This window comes from Gavia stellata, chromosome 4 (genome assembly GCF_030936135.1).
Source record: "Gavia stellata isolate bGavSte3 chromosome 4, bGavSte3.hap2, whole genome shotgun sequence".
NCBI lineage: Eukaryota > Metazoa > Chordata > Aves > Gaviiformes > Gaviidae > Gavia > Gavia stellata.
This window is the reverse complement of record NC_082597.1, coordinates 24622643-24640482: the sequence shown is the minus strand read 5'-3', so window position 1 is coordinate 24640482 and position 17840 is coordinate 24622643. Positions and strand designations below refer to the sequence as shown.

General features: G+C 37.7%; 1 protein-coding gene across 1 annotated transcript in view; it reads right to left on the bottom strand.

The window, feature by feature from the left end:
• POT1 (protection of telomeres 1) overlaps nucleotides 1-17840 on the bottom strand; it is an 88596-nt gene that overhangs the window by 49361 nt on the left and 21395 nt on the right. The window contains exons 5-7 of the mRNA XM_059816364.1: nucleotides 16982-17092; nucleotides 14503-14550; nucleotides 13185-13299 (exon numbers count right to left, since the gene is read on the bottom strand). Of these exons, the coding sequence (XP_059672347.1) occupies nucleotides 13185-13299; nucleotides 14503-14550; nucleotides 16982-17092 (274 nt within the window). The remainder of the gene's footprint in view (nucleotides 1-13184; nucleotides 13300-14502; nucleotides 14551-16981; nucleotides 17093-17840) is intronic.

Genomic DNA, 17840 nt, shown 5'->3' with positions numbered 1-17840 from the left:
TCTCCATTGGTTTTGCCATTTGAACATACCATTCTTAAATGTCAGAATGAGAAAGCACAAAACCAGTATTAGTAAGAGTGGCAAAAAATTTTAAATCAAATAATTCTGTACTTTTCCACACTGGTATAACACTGATTTACTATTTCTCTTAGCATTTTTCTGTACTCTGAAAAGAGTGGATAAATCTAAACTGTTTGCAGTGCGCACAGTGCTTTCAGACTGGAATAATGAATGAAATGATTCTGCTATTATTCATTCTGACTAAAAAAGGGCAAATCACTAGATCTGAATTATGCAAAATGCTTGGGCAACTCTCCAATTTTCTAACGCCACCTACTTTAACTCACATTTTTTAACTCACAATCCTACTTTAAGAATGTAAGTTTTCATTGTAAAAGTTAGTTTACTCATACTGCTGACCTGCATATAAAATGCAGACATACCGTCTAGAAGCAGGAACAGTTCATCTATGTACAGAACCCATTTACTCCTGCTATAATCTTACTGTTGTGGACCCCATTTAAACTGAAAGTTCTTTGCTAATTTTTCTGTTGCATTTTGGTAACAGCCAACAACAGAATCTCAACACTATAAAAAGAAAATAGTAACTCTTAGAAACAGACTTGCATGAAGACTTACATCCATTCTCTTGAGGTACCAAGAATGGGAACACTATTCAAGACAAAGCTCTCTAAACAAAGTAACACACAAAGACACAATCATAATTCAGCAGGCATCAAATCAATAGTAAAGAAGCAAAATTAATAAACAAAGCATAAACCTGTTTATAGAATCATAGAATTGTTTAGGTTGGAAAAGACCTTTAAGATCATCAAGTCCAACCATTAACTTAACCCTGCTAAGTCCACCACTAAACCATGTCCCTAAGTGCCTCATACATACGTCTTTTAAATACCTCCAGGGATGGTGACACAACCACCTCCCTAAGCAGCCTGTTCCAATGCCTGACAACCCTTTTGGTGAAGAAGTTTTTCCTAATATGCAATCTAAACCTCCCCTGGTGCAACTTGAGGCCATTTCCTCTTGTCCTATCACTGGTCACTTGGGAGAAGAGACCAACACCCACCTCACTACAACCTCCTTTCAGGTAGTTGTAGAGAGCAATAAGGTCTTCCCTGAGCCTCCTCTTCTCCAGGCTAAAGAACCACAGCTCTCTCAGCTGCTCCTCAGAAGACTTGTGCTCCAGATCCCTCACCAGCTTCGTCGCCCTTCTCTGGACACGCTCCAGCACCTCAATGTCCTTCTTGGAGTGAGGGGCCCAAAACTGAACACAGGATTCGAGGTGTGGCCTCACCAGCGCCGAGTACAGGGGCACGATCACCTCCCTACTCCTGCTGGCCACACTGTTTCTGATACACGCCAGGATGCTGTTGGCCTTCTTGGCCACCTGGGCACACTGCTGGCTCATATTCAGCCGGCTGTCAATCAACACCCCCAGGTCCTTTTCTGCTGGGCAGCTTTCCAGCCACTCGTCTCCAAGCCTATAGCGTTGCATGGGGTTGTTGTGACCTAAGTGTAGGACTCGGCATTTGGCCTTGTTGAACCTCCTACAGTTAGCCTCAGCCCATCGATCCAGCCTGTCCAGATCCCTCTGCAGAGCCTTCCTACCCTTAAGCAGATCAACGCTCCTGCCCAACTTGGTGTCGTATGGAAACTTACTGAGGGTGCACTCGACCCCCTTGTCCAGATCATTGATAAAGATATTAAACAGAACGGTCCCCAATACTGAGTCCTGGGGACCACCACTTGTGACCGGCCACCAGCTGGATTTATGAGTTCTATTCCTGATATTCGAACAAACTACAGAAACTGACTATATATAAAACTGAAATTTGAAACAATTGACTAGAAGTTTCTTGTTTGACAGTGTGAGCTTTCTTAACTTCTGTAACAGTGAAATTAAACACGGGAAGACTATACATGAAGTTCAAGGTCGAAGCAACTGTGGCTTGTGGGTAAGTCCATGCCAGAGCAGATACGCCCACAAGACGACTGTGGCCCATGGAGGAACCCACATTGGAGCAAAGGACACAACTAAGAAGGAAGGTACAGTGTGTGTGTGTGTGTGAAGAGTAACAACAAGTAGCAGCAGAAAGGAACTCCTACATATTAACCCCAGTCTCCTGCACCACCCTTTGCCCCCCACAAAGACACAGTGTAACCTGCAACAATAACAAGGACAGTGGAGACTAGGAAGGGGGAAGGAGAGGTGTCTGGAGTGAAGGTGAGCCTAGGAAAGGTGTTTTCCCTAAGAGTTTAAATGTTTCTTTTCTTTGTTTCTCAATACCTGAATCAGTTATTAAATGTTTATGTTAAATGGCAATGATTTAAATTCCCCAAGTCAAATCTCTTTTGCCTGTGACAGACACCTTTTCAACTCTCCAAAATAAAAACCCAAATAAAAAAAGCAAAAAATCCAAACAAATAAAAAACCCCAACTTCCCTTAGCTCTAATTCTATGAGGCAGTTAGTGATAATGACACTGAACCAGTTTTTATGTATCTGGGGACTGAACAAAGGTGTCATAGCACTAAAACAAAGTCAATACAATCGCCATCATGCATTTTATAAAGATACAGACACATAAATTGTTGGTAGGAAGCTTTGAAAGAGAATACTATCAGTCTACTAAAAACTAGATTTGCCTTATATAAAAACTATAGGAAGGCAGTCAAAAGACGACAATTGTCATATGTAAATTCTGTGAACAGATTCCCCAGTGAAGATAGATATGTTAGACTGGATTAAAATACATGCTCGTATGTGTACTGCCTATGACTTCAAAAGTAATATTCTGCCCTTTCCAGCAAATACAACCTTAAATTTTACTATAATTTAAACTTAAAATTTTAAATCCTCTAACAATTTGAGTGACTAAAGTGTTGAATGAAGAAATCCAGTAATGGCTTACCAAGAAATCGTTGCAGATTTTTTAATATCCTACAGATATAAAAAACGACAGTATTTCTGTAAAACCACTACTCTTCTTCCTCCCCAAAACTTTTACACAGACTCAGTAATGATAAACTCTCATCTATTGCACTCCGACATTGCTAAGCATCATTCTTTTGCACAGTCCCACCAAAGGCACAAGGTCAAGTGTCATATAGCACCTATTCTGGCATTCTGTGCTGGTATAAGCAGACATGAATAAAGTCTAGTCAGTGGCTGACAAAACTGCAAGTATTTACTACGGCAATCCAAAGACGGATTGTTGTATTTCTTCGGGTATGAATTCTAGAGGTTAATTTAACAGATCAACTGCAAAGCGATAGGAGCAAAATGGGCAATTAAGAAGAAAAAAACATATGGTTCATAGATTTACAGTCCTTTGAGGATACAGGATAACATGTTACAGTGCATTGATATAATCCAACACAGGAATCAAGAGTGAAATAACAAAAACATTCCACATTAAAATTGTGGTTACTCTTTGATGTAGTGATTACATAACCTAGTCAGCTTCATAGATGTGCAGCTGCCTATTTAAGGGGGAAAAAGTTAACACACTCCCTCCATTTTCTGTGCAATTAGCATACTCAAAAGACTAATAATTATCATACTCGAAGTAGTATAAAATATTATACTTGCTTTATATAGTCAGGGAACACCTACAGAATATAGGTTCTCCGTCTCTGTGATTTTAGACTTCCGTTCTTAACTATCACCTCAAAACATCACTTCTAAAATAAACCTAATTAAAATAGATCTCTAAGAACAAAGCGTAAAGACTGATTTTCTTTTAAAGAAATCCTCATCCAGCAAGTCCTTTTTGAAGGTTAAAAATAAAAAGCCACCCATCTTTCCTTCTCCAGCTGGAATGTGAAAATTGCTTTCTGCTTTCCATAGCAGCATTATAGTTCAGTAATTGAATTCACCTTTCTGCATAAATAATAAGAGTCAAACTCTAAACAGAATTGCTGAATTTAAATAACATGCCAGTGTTATAGGAAACGATATAATAAATGTCATTGCTCAAACTTTTGATTTTTCACAATATACTTTCCAACGAAGCAAAATCCCTCAGTTACGAAGCTCAAAAAAAAAAAAAAAGTTTACATATTGGAGTCAATTTTCCTTTACTAGATAAATTTACTCCACTGATCAACTTTTCTTAAAGAAGGGAAATTTTATCACTGGTAATTTTTACTTGGAATAATCTGGCTTAAAAATATGACACAGTTTCAGCAAATTTATATACTATAAAAGCAATTTTTTACTTTCATACTCTATTGACTCAGTAAAAGCAATGGTTTTAGGCTGATACTACACAGAACTCCAAACTGCACCTATGGGTTTTTTTTTTTTAATATACTTAATTACTATGAAAAGGTATTCCCACTCAGGCTTGAGTCCCTCATATGAGGAACCACCAGAAATGGACAGCTATCTGTAAGGATGCTTGTAAAACCTCAGAAGTGGTGTTTGTGAAAACAACAAGGAGAGAGAAGGGATGTTTGGTTTAAATTGAAATACAGAGTGATGCATCTGTCTTACACGCTTCTTATATCCTTTCAGAGTAGTCCTTTACTGTTCTTTAAAAATACAATTACTTTAACTTGTTACTTAGTTTTTAATTTCATCTCAAAAAAACCCACAACTATTTGGTGAAGCAGCTTTTTAGAAAAGAAATTCAGGCAACAAAAGGAATTCATTATTATTGCAAGCACTATCTTAAAATCAATACAATTCCAAGATCAGTAGAAGGTTACATTAACTACATGCAGAACTCTGATCTCCAAGCTTCTAGGTCCTGACTTTAAATAGTTTGAAATATGAACGGTTTGTAGCCCTGTAACAGTCATTGAAAAGCTAGTTTCCTCCGCTGTGATGACGGTTTAGGTTCATTCTTCAGGCTATAGCTTTCTTTTTATAAATGCCATAGCATTTCCACTCTTGTACGGACTGTTATGTCAGTCATTAGCATGCTCAGAAAGTCAGCATCTCTCCACAGTGTACAGATATATATAAAAAAAAAAACAAAACCAAAAACCCACAAAACCCACAGCTTCACTTACAAATTTATTTTTCAGTCATCGTAAGAAAAGCAGAATTGCGACAAGCTTTCCAGATTAGCAGTTACTGATGTTGTAGGAAGGCATTTAGGACTTACTGATTAAAGATTTATTTTAGTTTTACTGAGGACTTCAGCAGTTCCTAACAAACACACTTGTATAAATTTTTAAGGTAGAAAGCATCAATCAAATTACAAATCCCTTTCTGGGCAATCACATATGTATTCCTGACTAACATTTAAGTGAAAAACCCACTCTCCTTAATCAATAACTTCCCCCTGCAAAGAGATAAAAAGGTTTTTGGCAATGTTTTTGGCAGCGAGGGACTCTAATTAGGGATTGCCTTCTGATTCTTATATTTCAATAAACACAAAAAAAGAGATTATTGTAGCAAATTATGCTCTCTTCAAAACTACACCAAACATTAATATCATTCTCAAGGATTACTGAGGCCATTCAATACACAAGTGTCTTTGCAATAAAACCAAGCAGTTGAACCAGCCAACTTATCGAATATGTTCAACACAGGAAGAAAAATAACACGCATGTGCACACACTCCTGTGTGTGTGTATATATGTGTACGTACAAACACATATATTGCAGAAGCCCAAAACAAAACCTCTAAAGAATCAAACTGAAGATGTCTTACTACAGCTTATTATTTCTAAGATGGCTATACACTTAAGATACACAAACGTTCAGTAACTACCAGAAGGATCGGGCTAAACAGATACTTTAATGCCATCATTGTAAATTGTAGATCAAAGTAACTGTCTTGAGATTTCTTTCTATTAACTATTTATTCAACTGTTTAATTTTTCATTTCCTTTTTAATTTTTTTTAACTTTTACTTATCTTCAATATTAGATGAAAGGGAACAGCGATTATTTAAAAAAGAAACATATACAAACCACTGTGAACAGAAGGGGAAAGAACATTACTCTCATCTTTAGGCTCCAGAAATGAAATCACTATCTTTACCTCTGCAACAGTTTTTATTCTGTTCTGCAAAATTTAAATACATCCTCAAAAAACCAAAACAGAACACAATACTTTAAAGAGCAAAACTATTGCAGATTTAACTCTTTTGCTTCCTCAAAAATAGACCACCAGATACCACAACAGTCTGCGATTGGTTTGTTTTGCACTCTAAAGTTGGTTTTCTATTACTTACTAAAAATTGACTCTTTTAATTGAAGTTGCATACATGCTTTAGTTTAAAGTAATGTTTTTTCAGTTACATAAACAAATTCTGGACTAAGAATGTTGATGAACTTGGCTCAAGATTAAATAAAAATTGAAAATAAAAATAAAACTGAGGGCTTCAAAATACCTTTAAGAATCTAATTTATGGTTTTGAAGCTGTATTTTGGGCATGTAGACTGCTGACCTGGAACTGTTCAAGGTTTTTAGAAATACACTTTCTGAAAATGCTACCCTTTATTAATTTTGCTTCCATGAAATATTTAGTAAAAATAGTTATTGTCCACATGCAGGTTTAAGTAGGCTAAAGTGAGATTTTAATTCAACATATGAATGTACTGCATGTATCTAAGAGAAAAAGCTAGGTGGAGGTTTCCCCAGGAAAATAGGACATTACTCTTGTGACTTATTGTTAACCAGCAGCAAGGATTCTTCTTGCCTTAATTCTTCCCTGCATTATGGAAAACACTGACTAATATCTGCAGGAAAAAAAGAAAAAGAGTTGGGGATGCACTAGCATCACATTGTAATGTCCCAAAAATTCCATGGTCAAGCACGTAATCTCTGTAATTGGACACTACAAAGACAGAGACTCTTTTCCTTTTGTATTTACTGTTTTTACTCAGGCTAAATACTTGACATGTCCTTGGGCTTAAAGGAGGGGAGTGAGGAGAGAATCACCTTTGTTAAAAAATTTAGAATATCTAAGACTCAACTATTTGGGAAGGAAAACTAGAATATAATTTTGAACACTTCCTTCCAATAGACCTTCCAGCAGACAGAAACCCATCTGCCTGTTGTAGCAAGCAGGACCTGAAGTACTTCCTTGGACAGTTTTCAGAACACATAAAATTCTCATGTACAGACATTCCAAGCTACAGCCCTGAGCCCTGAGCTCAGTTAAAACAACTTTCTCTGGAATAGATAATAATTTATCATCATACTGCAAACTTACTTTATTCATCAGTGTTTTAACATTCGTCTAATACAACAATGGTAATTGAAATGACGAACATTTAATTACAGATTATATAAACCAACAAGGCTAAATTAGGTACCAGTTGCTTTCAGTGGGAACGCAGTGCAAAGCTTCAGCCTTAAGCTTTAATACATGTAAGAAGGAGCAGTATCTCATATCTAGGGGCATATCTATACGGTGAATAAAGACCCATATGGATTAAGTACAGTGGCTCCACTGCCCATGCTTCCAGCAGGTGCCAGCTTAAAGCTGTATGATTCCATTAACACAGTGTTAGAAAAAGAATGTGTTAGTGCAGGAGTGTGCCAAATCTAATGCGACTACAGAATTTTCTGACAAGAGCCATTTCATGCCCTGGCAATTCAGAGCAATCATTGAGCATTTTGCACCCTCTCAAGCAGACATAACTCTGGATTGTGTAAAAAACCCCAAAACCAACACTGAAATATTTAACTGAGTAGTAAATATTTTTACACTAAACCCCAAATCAATTAAAACTGTTTTAGAGATTTTCATGATAAAGTAGCAAGTGAATCACAACTATCTTCATAAATAAACTTTTCAAGTTGTGTCCCTGATCTCCATTGATATTGTTGTGTTAGTTCTTTTCTAATATTACCAACTGAAAATATACAGGGAATATGTATTAGGAAGTTATAAATGACATCTAGGCAAGGACTAGCTGTTAAGTAAATAATCATTTTCCCTATTAAATTTCTACTACTTATGAAACCGAAGTGATGAACTTGTCAAATAACTCAGCTGCAAAAATCTGTCCTAGTTGTTTCAGGAACATATTACCTTGCAAGTCAGTGCATTTAACTTTATTGTTTTTACATATCTGGAAGGAATGGCTGTCCTAATAATTTCCAGCAATCAGTGCTTGTCTAAGTAAGACGTTCAAAGTCCTCGTGTCCCCAAAGCCTTTTTAAAGCAGCCGGACAAATGACAAATCTAGACCACGTGATCCTTCAAGAACTGCCCTTCCATGATTTACTCAAAGAGTGAAAGTAGTACTTTCATATTTGATTCATTTCCTTCTTACGCTTTTTGTTGTCAGCAATGTGAACAAAGGAAACAAAACCTTTAAAAGGTTTATGGGGTTTGTTTTGTTTGTTTCTTTGCTTTTAAGCCTCAGTTTTAAACCTACAATATTTTTCAAGAGGAAGGTACCTCCATTCACCACTGGCAATATCCTGAATTATTAAAGATAAAGCTAATCTTTTCAGTTCCTTATAAACACAGCTAAGAAATCTATTACAATTGCAGGCTGAGAATATCAGTGAGAGCGTAATTTTTGAGATAAATATATATATGTATTCTATGTATCGATATACTACATAGATATCGTAAGACTGATAGCATTTGAGCAGGTCTAGCATAAGCAAGAAATCACCAGACACCACCACAAAATGAAGATTTTGAAAAGCTCACTACAATGACAGACAGATGTTGTTTGGCAGCCTGTGCAGAAAAGACCAAATAGAGTAAATCAATATTGAAATATCAATCTTTTATATTAAAAACAAAATACTGTTCTCTGTTGTCATGGTTTAACCCCAGCCGGCAACTAAGCACCACAGAGCTGCTCGCTCACTCCCTCCCAGGTGGGATGGGGGAGAGAATCGGAAGAGTAAAAGTGAGAAAACTCATGGGTTGAGATAAAGACAGTTTAATAGAGAAAGCAAAGGCCACGCACACAAGCAAAGCAAAACAAGGAATTTATTCACTACCTCCCATTGGCAGGCAGGTGTTCAGCCATCTCGAGGAAAGCAGGGCTCCATCACGCGTAACGGTTACTTGGGAAGACAAATGCCATCACTCCAAATGTGTTCCCCCCCTTCCTTCTTCTTCCCCCAGCTTTATATGCTGAGCATGACGTCATACGGTATGGAATATCCCTTTGGTCAGTTGGGGTCAGCTGTACCGGCTGTGTCCCCTCCCAACTTTTTGTGCACCCCCAGCCTACTCGCTGGTGGGGCGGCGTAAAAAGCAGAAAAGGCCTCGACACTGTGTGAGCACTGCTCAGCAATAACTAAAACATCCCTGTGTATCAACACTGTTTCCAGCACAAATCCAAAACACAGCTCCATACTAGCTACTATGAAGAAAATTAACTCTACCCAAGTCAAAACCAGCACATCTGCTCTGTACGGGTCTAGATTATACTTGCACTTTCACAATGAAGTGTTTTACAGATTTTAGTGGCATGTGAAGCAGGAAAGAATATCAGTGGTGAGATCTCCCACCCAAAGGAAGTGTTTTATAAACTTTTTGATTTGGTCCTTCCATTTGAGAAAGCATAAAGACTATGTGTTATTAACCTTTTTAAGCTAAAGAGTTTTTTGATTCCCCTGAGATTCTTATCTTCAGAGGACACTTGTTTCTCAAGATCCCTTCTCCAAATTTATCCTCATTTTATTATAACCCAAAGAACAGGAAAGTCTGAAAAACCTGGAGAGTCCCAGCATGTGTGCTGGGTTGAACTTGGCTGGTGGCCAGGCACCCACCCAGCTGCTGTCTCACTCCCCCTCCTCAACAGGACAGGGGAGAAAATAAGGTGGAAAAGCTCGTGGGCTGAGATAAAGACAGGGAGATCACTTACCAGTTACCGTCACGGGCAAACCAGACTCGACTTGGGGAAGATTAATTTAATTTATCACCCATAAAAACAGGGTAGGATGGTGAGAAACAAAGACTAAAACACCTTTCCCCCCTGCCTCCTTTTTCCCAGGCTCAACTTCACTTCTTCATTCCCAACATCTCTACCTCCCCTCTTCTTCCCTTGGGCGGCACAGTGTGGATGGGGAATGGGGGGTTGTAGTCAGTCCATAACAGCTCCTCTTCTCTCCTGCTCCTTCCTTCTCACACTTTTTTCCTCCTCCAGCACAGGTCCTTCCATGGGCTGCAGTCCTTTGGGATAATCCTGCTTAAGTGTGAGTCCTCCACAGGTTGCTGTGTAGATCAATCGGCTCATCCGAGGTCCCTTCCCCAGGCTGCAGGGGAATCTCTGCTCCAGCACCTGGAGCACCTCCTCCCTCCTCCTTCTCTGACCTTGGTGTCACAGGGCTGTTTCTCACTTTCTTTTTTCCTCACTCCTTGCTGCCATGCAGCATTTTGCCCATTCTTAACTTGTTTTCCCATCTTGGCTGCGGGGCTCAGCCGTGCCCTGCGCTGGGTCGGTTGGAGCCGGCTGGAACCGGCTGTGTCCGGCACGGGGCAGCCCCGGCCTCCCCTCACAGAGGCCGCCCCGCAGCCCCCGCTGCCAGCGCCTGGGCACCGACACCCAGCCAAGCTTGCTTTCCCATTTTCGATCCTTTTTCATTCCTGGCAACCCCAAATCCTTTTCCTTAAGCTCCCAGCAACCTAACACCACCCATTCACTGCTATCCGGGAACCTATCGCCGACCTTTGATAAGTTCCCTCTGGAGTCTTTCTTTGAATTAATAATTCCAAATATTAAGTATTATTTAACTGTACCTAAATCACACGACAGGTCCGTAAGTATTCAGCTCTAGGAGCAGAATAATTTTTATTACTATTACTTCCAAGTTAGCAGTATAACTTGATTTGCTATACGCACAGCAAACACACACACAATTTAGTATTTGATGAATGTTTGCATTTCTAATTAGATGCCAGAACATTTTTCTGTTTCCAGTGTAAATGCATTGAGTTCCTGCAGATACTTTCACTTACCATTATTCCTCATTTACATGTAGGAATATCTGTTGTGTTTCAACATTCATAATGTAAAACAATTGGAATTTGTACTTCTCCACTTTTACTGGGCTACAGTATTATCAAAAAACAATTACTTTCTGAAAAAACAGTGACATCCAACTTTTCCACAGCTTTCTCTAACAATTGCCATTTAATTTTTCCTACATAAAACAATCCAAACAATATTTTATCTTCCAGATTTGCAATTTATTGTTTAGCAAAATAACTTTAGTTTATCAATGACTATGTAGAATATGGTAATATTAATTCTAATTTAGTCTCAAGAGAGAAGAAACAAACATGCACTATATTTGCTATAAACCCAGACAGACCGTTACTGGCTCAGTTCCCAACTTAACGACTACATCTATTTTTAAATGTTAACACTTAAATTAGATTATCCCATATTCTTCAGGCTTGTTTTTTATTTATGTTTCAGAGTTAATTTGGGGAACACTACTGCCTTCACAACAGTGAGTAAGAATCTAGAGCAGAAAAGTTTTCTCGGAGCAAGCCTTGTCACCTGCTATAATAAACACAAATGGGAATACATTTCGACAACTAACTGTATGGGAAATACAGCACTGCTCTCCTGCAGACACCAGGGCGCTGAGCCCTAGTGCTGCGGATACATTGTTTCTTCTGTTGACATGGTCAACAGTATGTAAAAATGCTGCTGAATTCCCAAAATCTATTCATTAGCTTGCAGACCCAGTTAATGTAATATATTCTTGAAAAATCCTATGTCGCTCTTTATAACTTAACTATGACTGCTGATCGGGCCAGTGGCTGCCTTAAGTACAGCTGACACTCAGTGTACAATAGCCCAGAGAGTAGCACACACATGTCTTGCCTTTTCTGTGAGCAAGCATTAGACCACACTTTAGCTACAAGTACAGTGAAGCCACACTTCAGCTACAAGTGAGACCAAAATTGCTTGTCAATAGGGTCTTTCATACCAGTACATCTGTTCATCTAGAAGAATACTACATGCACCAAATGGAAAAAATTAAGCATGCCCACAAAACAGATTATATCAGTATAGTTAGGCTGAACATACTGAAACTAGCATACGCACATTTGCACACACCTGCCAGATGTTCCTCCCACTCATACGCTCTAAACTGATTCAAACAAAGGCTGAAGATTGCTTGGTCTTCAAAAAGAGAAGCCATTAGCTGAACCTTAGTTGGACTTGGAACTTTTTTTGGGTGTGTCACCATGTTTGCACAGCTTTCAGCTATTTCACTTAATGTTTCAAGCTACCTAACTGTAAGCAAACTTCATTCTGGAAGCCATGGTACTGCAGGTATAGCACTGTGCTCACACAAAGGCATTTACTGGCTTATCTTGAGTGCATCACCTTCAGCCTGCTGCTGACAGTTTTTCAGCAAGTAAGATCACACAGATCTGTCTGCAAAAGGTTTTGCAGACAAGCCACTAACTCTTGGTCCTGATTTAATGCTCACTTCTTAAATTTCTGTATTTAGAAGCCAAATTCATGGCTATTGACATTATTCAAGAAACTGGCATGCATAATTAAGACCATAAAAATCAAGAGTCACCATCATAATCTATTCTTTTTTGTTCGGTTAGAAATAAATTTAGAAGGGAAAAAAATCCCCAACTTTAAAATGCACAGTAAATTTATAAGAAGCAGAAAATACTTTGATTAATCTGAATCAAATAAGAAATTCTACTGCTTAATCAAATTCAGCAGGGATATCACCTAGCTGCGTACTTACTGAGCATCTAGTGAAATGATACAATCTTCTAGCAAAACTAGCACAATCAGTAAGTGTTCACCTCACAGAGAGAAAAAATTATTTCAGTTGTTGCACAGCTTCTACAGGAAACCAATATGCTGGCACTGTATTTATAGCATATCATAACACATATTGTCAAAATCTCAAGGAAGAATTGCACATAGTTACACAACAATCCTTTCCCACAAGGACAAGTGCAGGGCTTTTGTACTTTTTTTTTTGTACAGGTCCTTTTCCCTGTTTTGTACTGATAGTATTAGCTTGATAAATACTTTCTTCATTTGCTATCTCCACCAGTCTGCCTAAACCGACTCTGATACCCCATATCTATTTGTTTTTCTGTTTCCTTGATGTTAGCTGAGAACCATGGTCAAAGGATCACCTGAATTTGTTGTTCAGGTTAATTTTTAATAAACATAGTAAGAATAGTTGTGTCTGGAGAAGGAGATTTTAAATCTCTTGAATATAGTACATACCAGTTCCTTTGCTTACATACGGAGGTTTGAAGAATTTCACAACGCCATACAAATTCACTATAGTTCCATCTTTAAGATGATTCAGAGGAGTATACACATATTTTGGTGCAACAGACTGCAAAGGCATGATAAAATTAGGGAACAGAAGAAAAAATTATTCAAACATTCACCCAGAATTTTGTCTTTTAACACCATCCACCCTCAGATATGCTTTATTTCATCTTAAAAAAAAGGTTATCTATTTCTTTCTATCTTATTCACTTCAGACTCTCTAAAGATAAATATACATATGTTCACAGGCAATAAAGCACACAAGACCTATTTCCATTTTTTTTTGCGATTGCATCTTCCTTACAATAAACCAACCAGTCAGTTCAAGTAAGTTTCAGTACATGAGATAGGTGAGAATAAAAGTAATTATAATAAAGAACGATGGAAAGTAATTTATTACTGATTGATTTTAACATGTCCATCCAAAGGGCTTTTTAAAGCACATACATAAATAATTTTGTTATAATTCTTATTGGCAGTCTCACTGTCTTTGGCAGGGGGGTTTACCTCTCACAGCCACTGTGTAAGTCTTCCTATTAAAATAGCACATTTGTTGGAGGATTAAAGAAATTAAGGACCACCTTCTACTATTTAAGGACTACTCTCCTCTCATTTTAAGGTTATGTTATGTGCTGATTAGCCTCTTTTAAAGAATACAAGTTCTGCCAAACTGACTGAAAACTATGGTTTTCAACTACTATATCAGGGGGAAAAAAAAGAAACTTTTCATGAAATTAACACAAAGCCAAGCTGTATCATCTTCAGTACTAAATCTTGAACCTTACGATAAAGAACAGTAAAATTTCATACACCAATTTCTATGCCTTTAATATACTATTTCCTGTACAATTTTAATTTAGACGCATAAAGGCTTGTTCCAAACAGTAATCAAAAGAAATGTTAAGATCACTACATGAAGTCTGACTTTAAATCAAAGGAAGATACATATTTTCATTTTTTTTAAAGTGCAAACATACAATCTTCTTTAGAATGGAAGTTACCTTTCTAGTTCATATTTCCTAAACCAACATGCAGCCTATTTTGAGATTGAGATGGGAACTATACTGCAAGTATAGAAAAAGTACTACTTTCTCATATTTTATTCTGTTTTCCAGGTGTATTATTCACAAAATTAAAAGCTAAACAAATGACTGCTGGGATGAGAGTATGGAATTAAAATAAACAGGAAAGAAAAAGATTTCCACACATTCTTATTTACATGCAGTTAGCCTCACGTGGTTTAAAAACATCCCAAATATAAACTTACCACAGATGCAGTTTCTGAAGTAGCAGTTGTTCTTGGTACAGTGTAAATCTGAGGAGAAAAAAACCACTCTGATTACAAAATTGAAGGCATTGCAAATATAACAAGCAAATATAACACTATAAGCAAATATAAAACAGCACTATAGACCCTTTTGCTATGTGAATCACCTCTGAAACTAATAAAATGTTACCCTACAGAAAAAAAGAAAATAATATTTACTCCAATTACACTCAGACAAAAGCTACTTTAAACAAAATATACATTTTCTAAAGTAGAAACGCACTTGGTTGAATACAAGTCAGGTCACTTTAGTACAGTCAGCATTTGAAAGTTGGAGGCCACAAATTTAAAACTGTACTTTCTAATAGTGACTTGCTTAACAGGGAACTTAAATGGGTTTAGGTTTTGTACACGTCAATGCTTAAAGCAGGTCTACTTTCAGTGACTCATTACTCCCCTTTGGGGGAGTAATGGCTTTTAGAGCCATGCTTATAAGCCAGACTTATCTTCAGTGTAAGGTCTTTTAAAGAACTAATCGTGGTTATTTGAAGTTCCACCAACACATATGCACCCTATAATGAGAAACGCAGGGCTCAGCTGCCATCCTGATGCATCACCACAACCTGTCTGCCAGACACAGGGTCCCATGTCACAGCTGCGTATTGCCTCTGCAGTGCAGACTCCCGCTAGGAATCTGGTTTTGCTCTCCACCCTCAGTTGCATTCCTGAAGCTAGTTTTACTTCAGCTATTTATTTTAAATAGTCAGGTGAACAGTTATAATTGAGAAAGTGAGGCACACAAAAAATTCAGATCGTTTGTATTAATCTTAAGCATCCCATGAGTGTGTCAGTAAATGAAGTGCCACAAACTGCTTTCTGTGGTCAATGATGAGATAGGCACCTCCTCAGCACAACCCACACAGCCAGTGAGCTGCACATCTTTCTTGGGATTAGATAGCATGTCTTGAGGTCCTGCCAATACTCAACTGCATGCTTCATGTAGTACCTAAAATTTAGGTACTTTTAGACACATTTGCCCAGACTCAGGGCACAGTTTTGTTATCTGTTATCTTCAGTGAGACATACTTTTTCTTCCTATATATCATTGTTATCAACAGATAATGTCATGAAACAGTCTGCACTATAATTTTAATTCATTTTGTTTCTCATCGAGCTATATGCTAATCTTTAATTATTTATAGAGGTCAATTCTGGAAAAAAATACCTTTCTGAAATAAAAAAATATATTTTCTTAAATTTAAAATTATTGTCAGACAACAACTATACAGAAAAAAGTTCAAACCTTGACATTGGCACACAATTTATTTTAGTAAGTCTCTTTTATATGTGATTTTGTGTTTAAATTTTTATTGCTAAGTTTGTTTCAAAATCTGATGGATAGGCTTAAAGGAATCACCATAGAGTGTAATGCTATATTGTTCTCCAGTGAAGGTGCCTTTTCCTTTTCACTGGCTACAGAACGGAGTTTGCAGCATTGTCACTGAGAGTTTAGGACAGTGCTATCATCCTTCTTTTTAACAGTAAGAGACACAGAGTGATCAAAAATGTGCAACACTTTCTCACCAGAAGCCCATAACTGTTGGGATAACTTTCATAAGAAATATTAGAAATACGCCACTGAAGTGTCCAACAAAGTTTTTGAAACCTTAGTTTCATTCCACACCCAGTCCCTCTCCCACCCCGGCAACTACAGGCTTCCAAATGTAGAATAATATCTTAAATCTTCTGTAATTTTTGTAAGTCCTATAACCTTAAAAATACTAATGCTTAGGCTTAAAAAGGGTAGCAAATGTTTCTTGAAGCAAAGACATAGTGGCCACAACAAACATGCACTGCTGATGTATTACCACAGACAAAAAGCAGTAGCAGCAGAACACTCCCGTATCTCTACTCTCATATCTCAAGAGAAGGAAGCATTTAAGATGACCAGTATTGATGTGAGAATAATACAAAAAACCAAGTATTATTCTCAGAAAAAAGGGGTGTAATTCTCTTTTAAAAATTAAGAATCTAGGAATCCATGTATTTCAAAGGCAAAGTGTAATGATGTGAGTTAAAGCTGTACAAACTCGTAGCCCAGAGAAAACTAAAAATGATAGACCCAAGACCAGTCTTGCACCCTCTACCTTGTCTGCATTACTGCATTATATTATGCACAAGAATGGCTTAAACAGCTCTAGGGATCTATCTAAAGCCAACTAAGGTCAAATTTCTGCACTCAACAAGCAGAAATTTACCTGGGAGGCCTGAGATAATCTGGGTCTTGCATGGATAGGGATATTATAAAATTGTATGCATGCACACACAAACGTGTTCTGATTGTTCCCTGATGGACAGCTAAAATAATCTGTAGTACTTCAGATTCTAATAGATTTTATTGTTTTTTCTACTGTAAAGCAAAATGTTTATGTTGGTATTTGGGAAAAAAAAAGGTGAAAAAGGTTGGGTACCCACGTACATAAATGGCTGATCCAGCTTCTTCAGACACCTCCAGGTGGCAACCATGTCTACCATCCTCTCTTGCTGTAGGCGATTTTGCCAACTTAAATCCTGCAACTACAAAGGTGTCCTGTGGGGACAAGGTGATAAATAGACGTTCATACAGGCTGTATCACGTACTCTATTTTAAGAGTATGTGATGTGAAATTTCACTCTAAAGTCTCAAGACATTCAAGAAACAAAAATGCTGCACAAATTCTAAACACTGCCTTTAAGTTTCTCTATTTAGTTCTTCTACCCACAGAATTTGTATTTCCAACCAATGCCAGCAAGCATTTTTTTTTTTTAAATTCTGCTAAAATTTTCAGACTCTTGATGCCACTGTGACTGAGTGCTAATTTTGACAAGGGCTAGCGGGGAAGAGTCACACTGAATTAAAGCAAAAGAATCATTCCTCTTCAAATATACTGAGGACCAACTCCTTTCTGGGTAAGCTTAACTAAGCTAGAAAAGGAATCACGCATCGAATCAGCAGTGACAAAGCATTCTTTTCTCAGAGCTTATTTCTTATTGAGTTACAGCTGCAGTTTGAAGAGACTCTCCTTGCAGATATTTTCTGGTTTTATTGGATCGACACCTTCCAATTTCCTCCTTAAGGGTCAAATAAGTAGGTCAATCAATAGGTAGGTTTCTGGGAGCAAAAGAGACATTACTAACTTCCCTGGCATCACTCCTGAGATTCCGGCACAGGAAGCAACTGCATTTGCAACTGCACTTTCAGTTTGGTATAAAATTCCTCAGACACCACAACGTGAACAAGAAAGTACGATTTAAGGGGTAAATGATTTAAGTCCCTGCAGCAGCTCACCTTTTTAGGA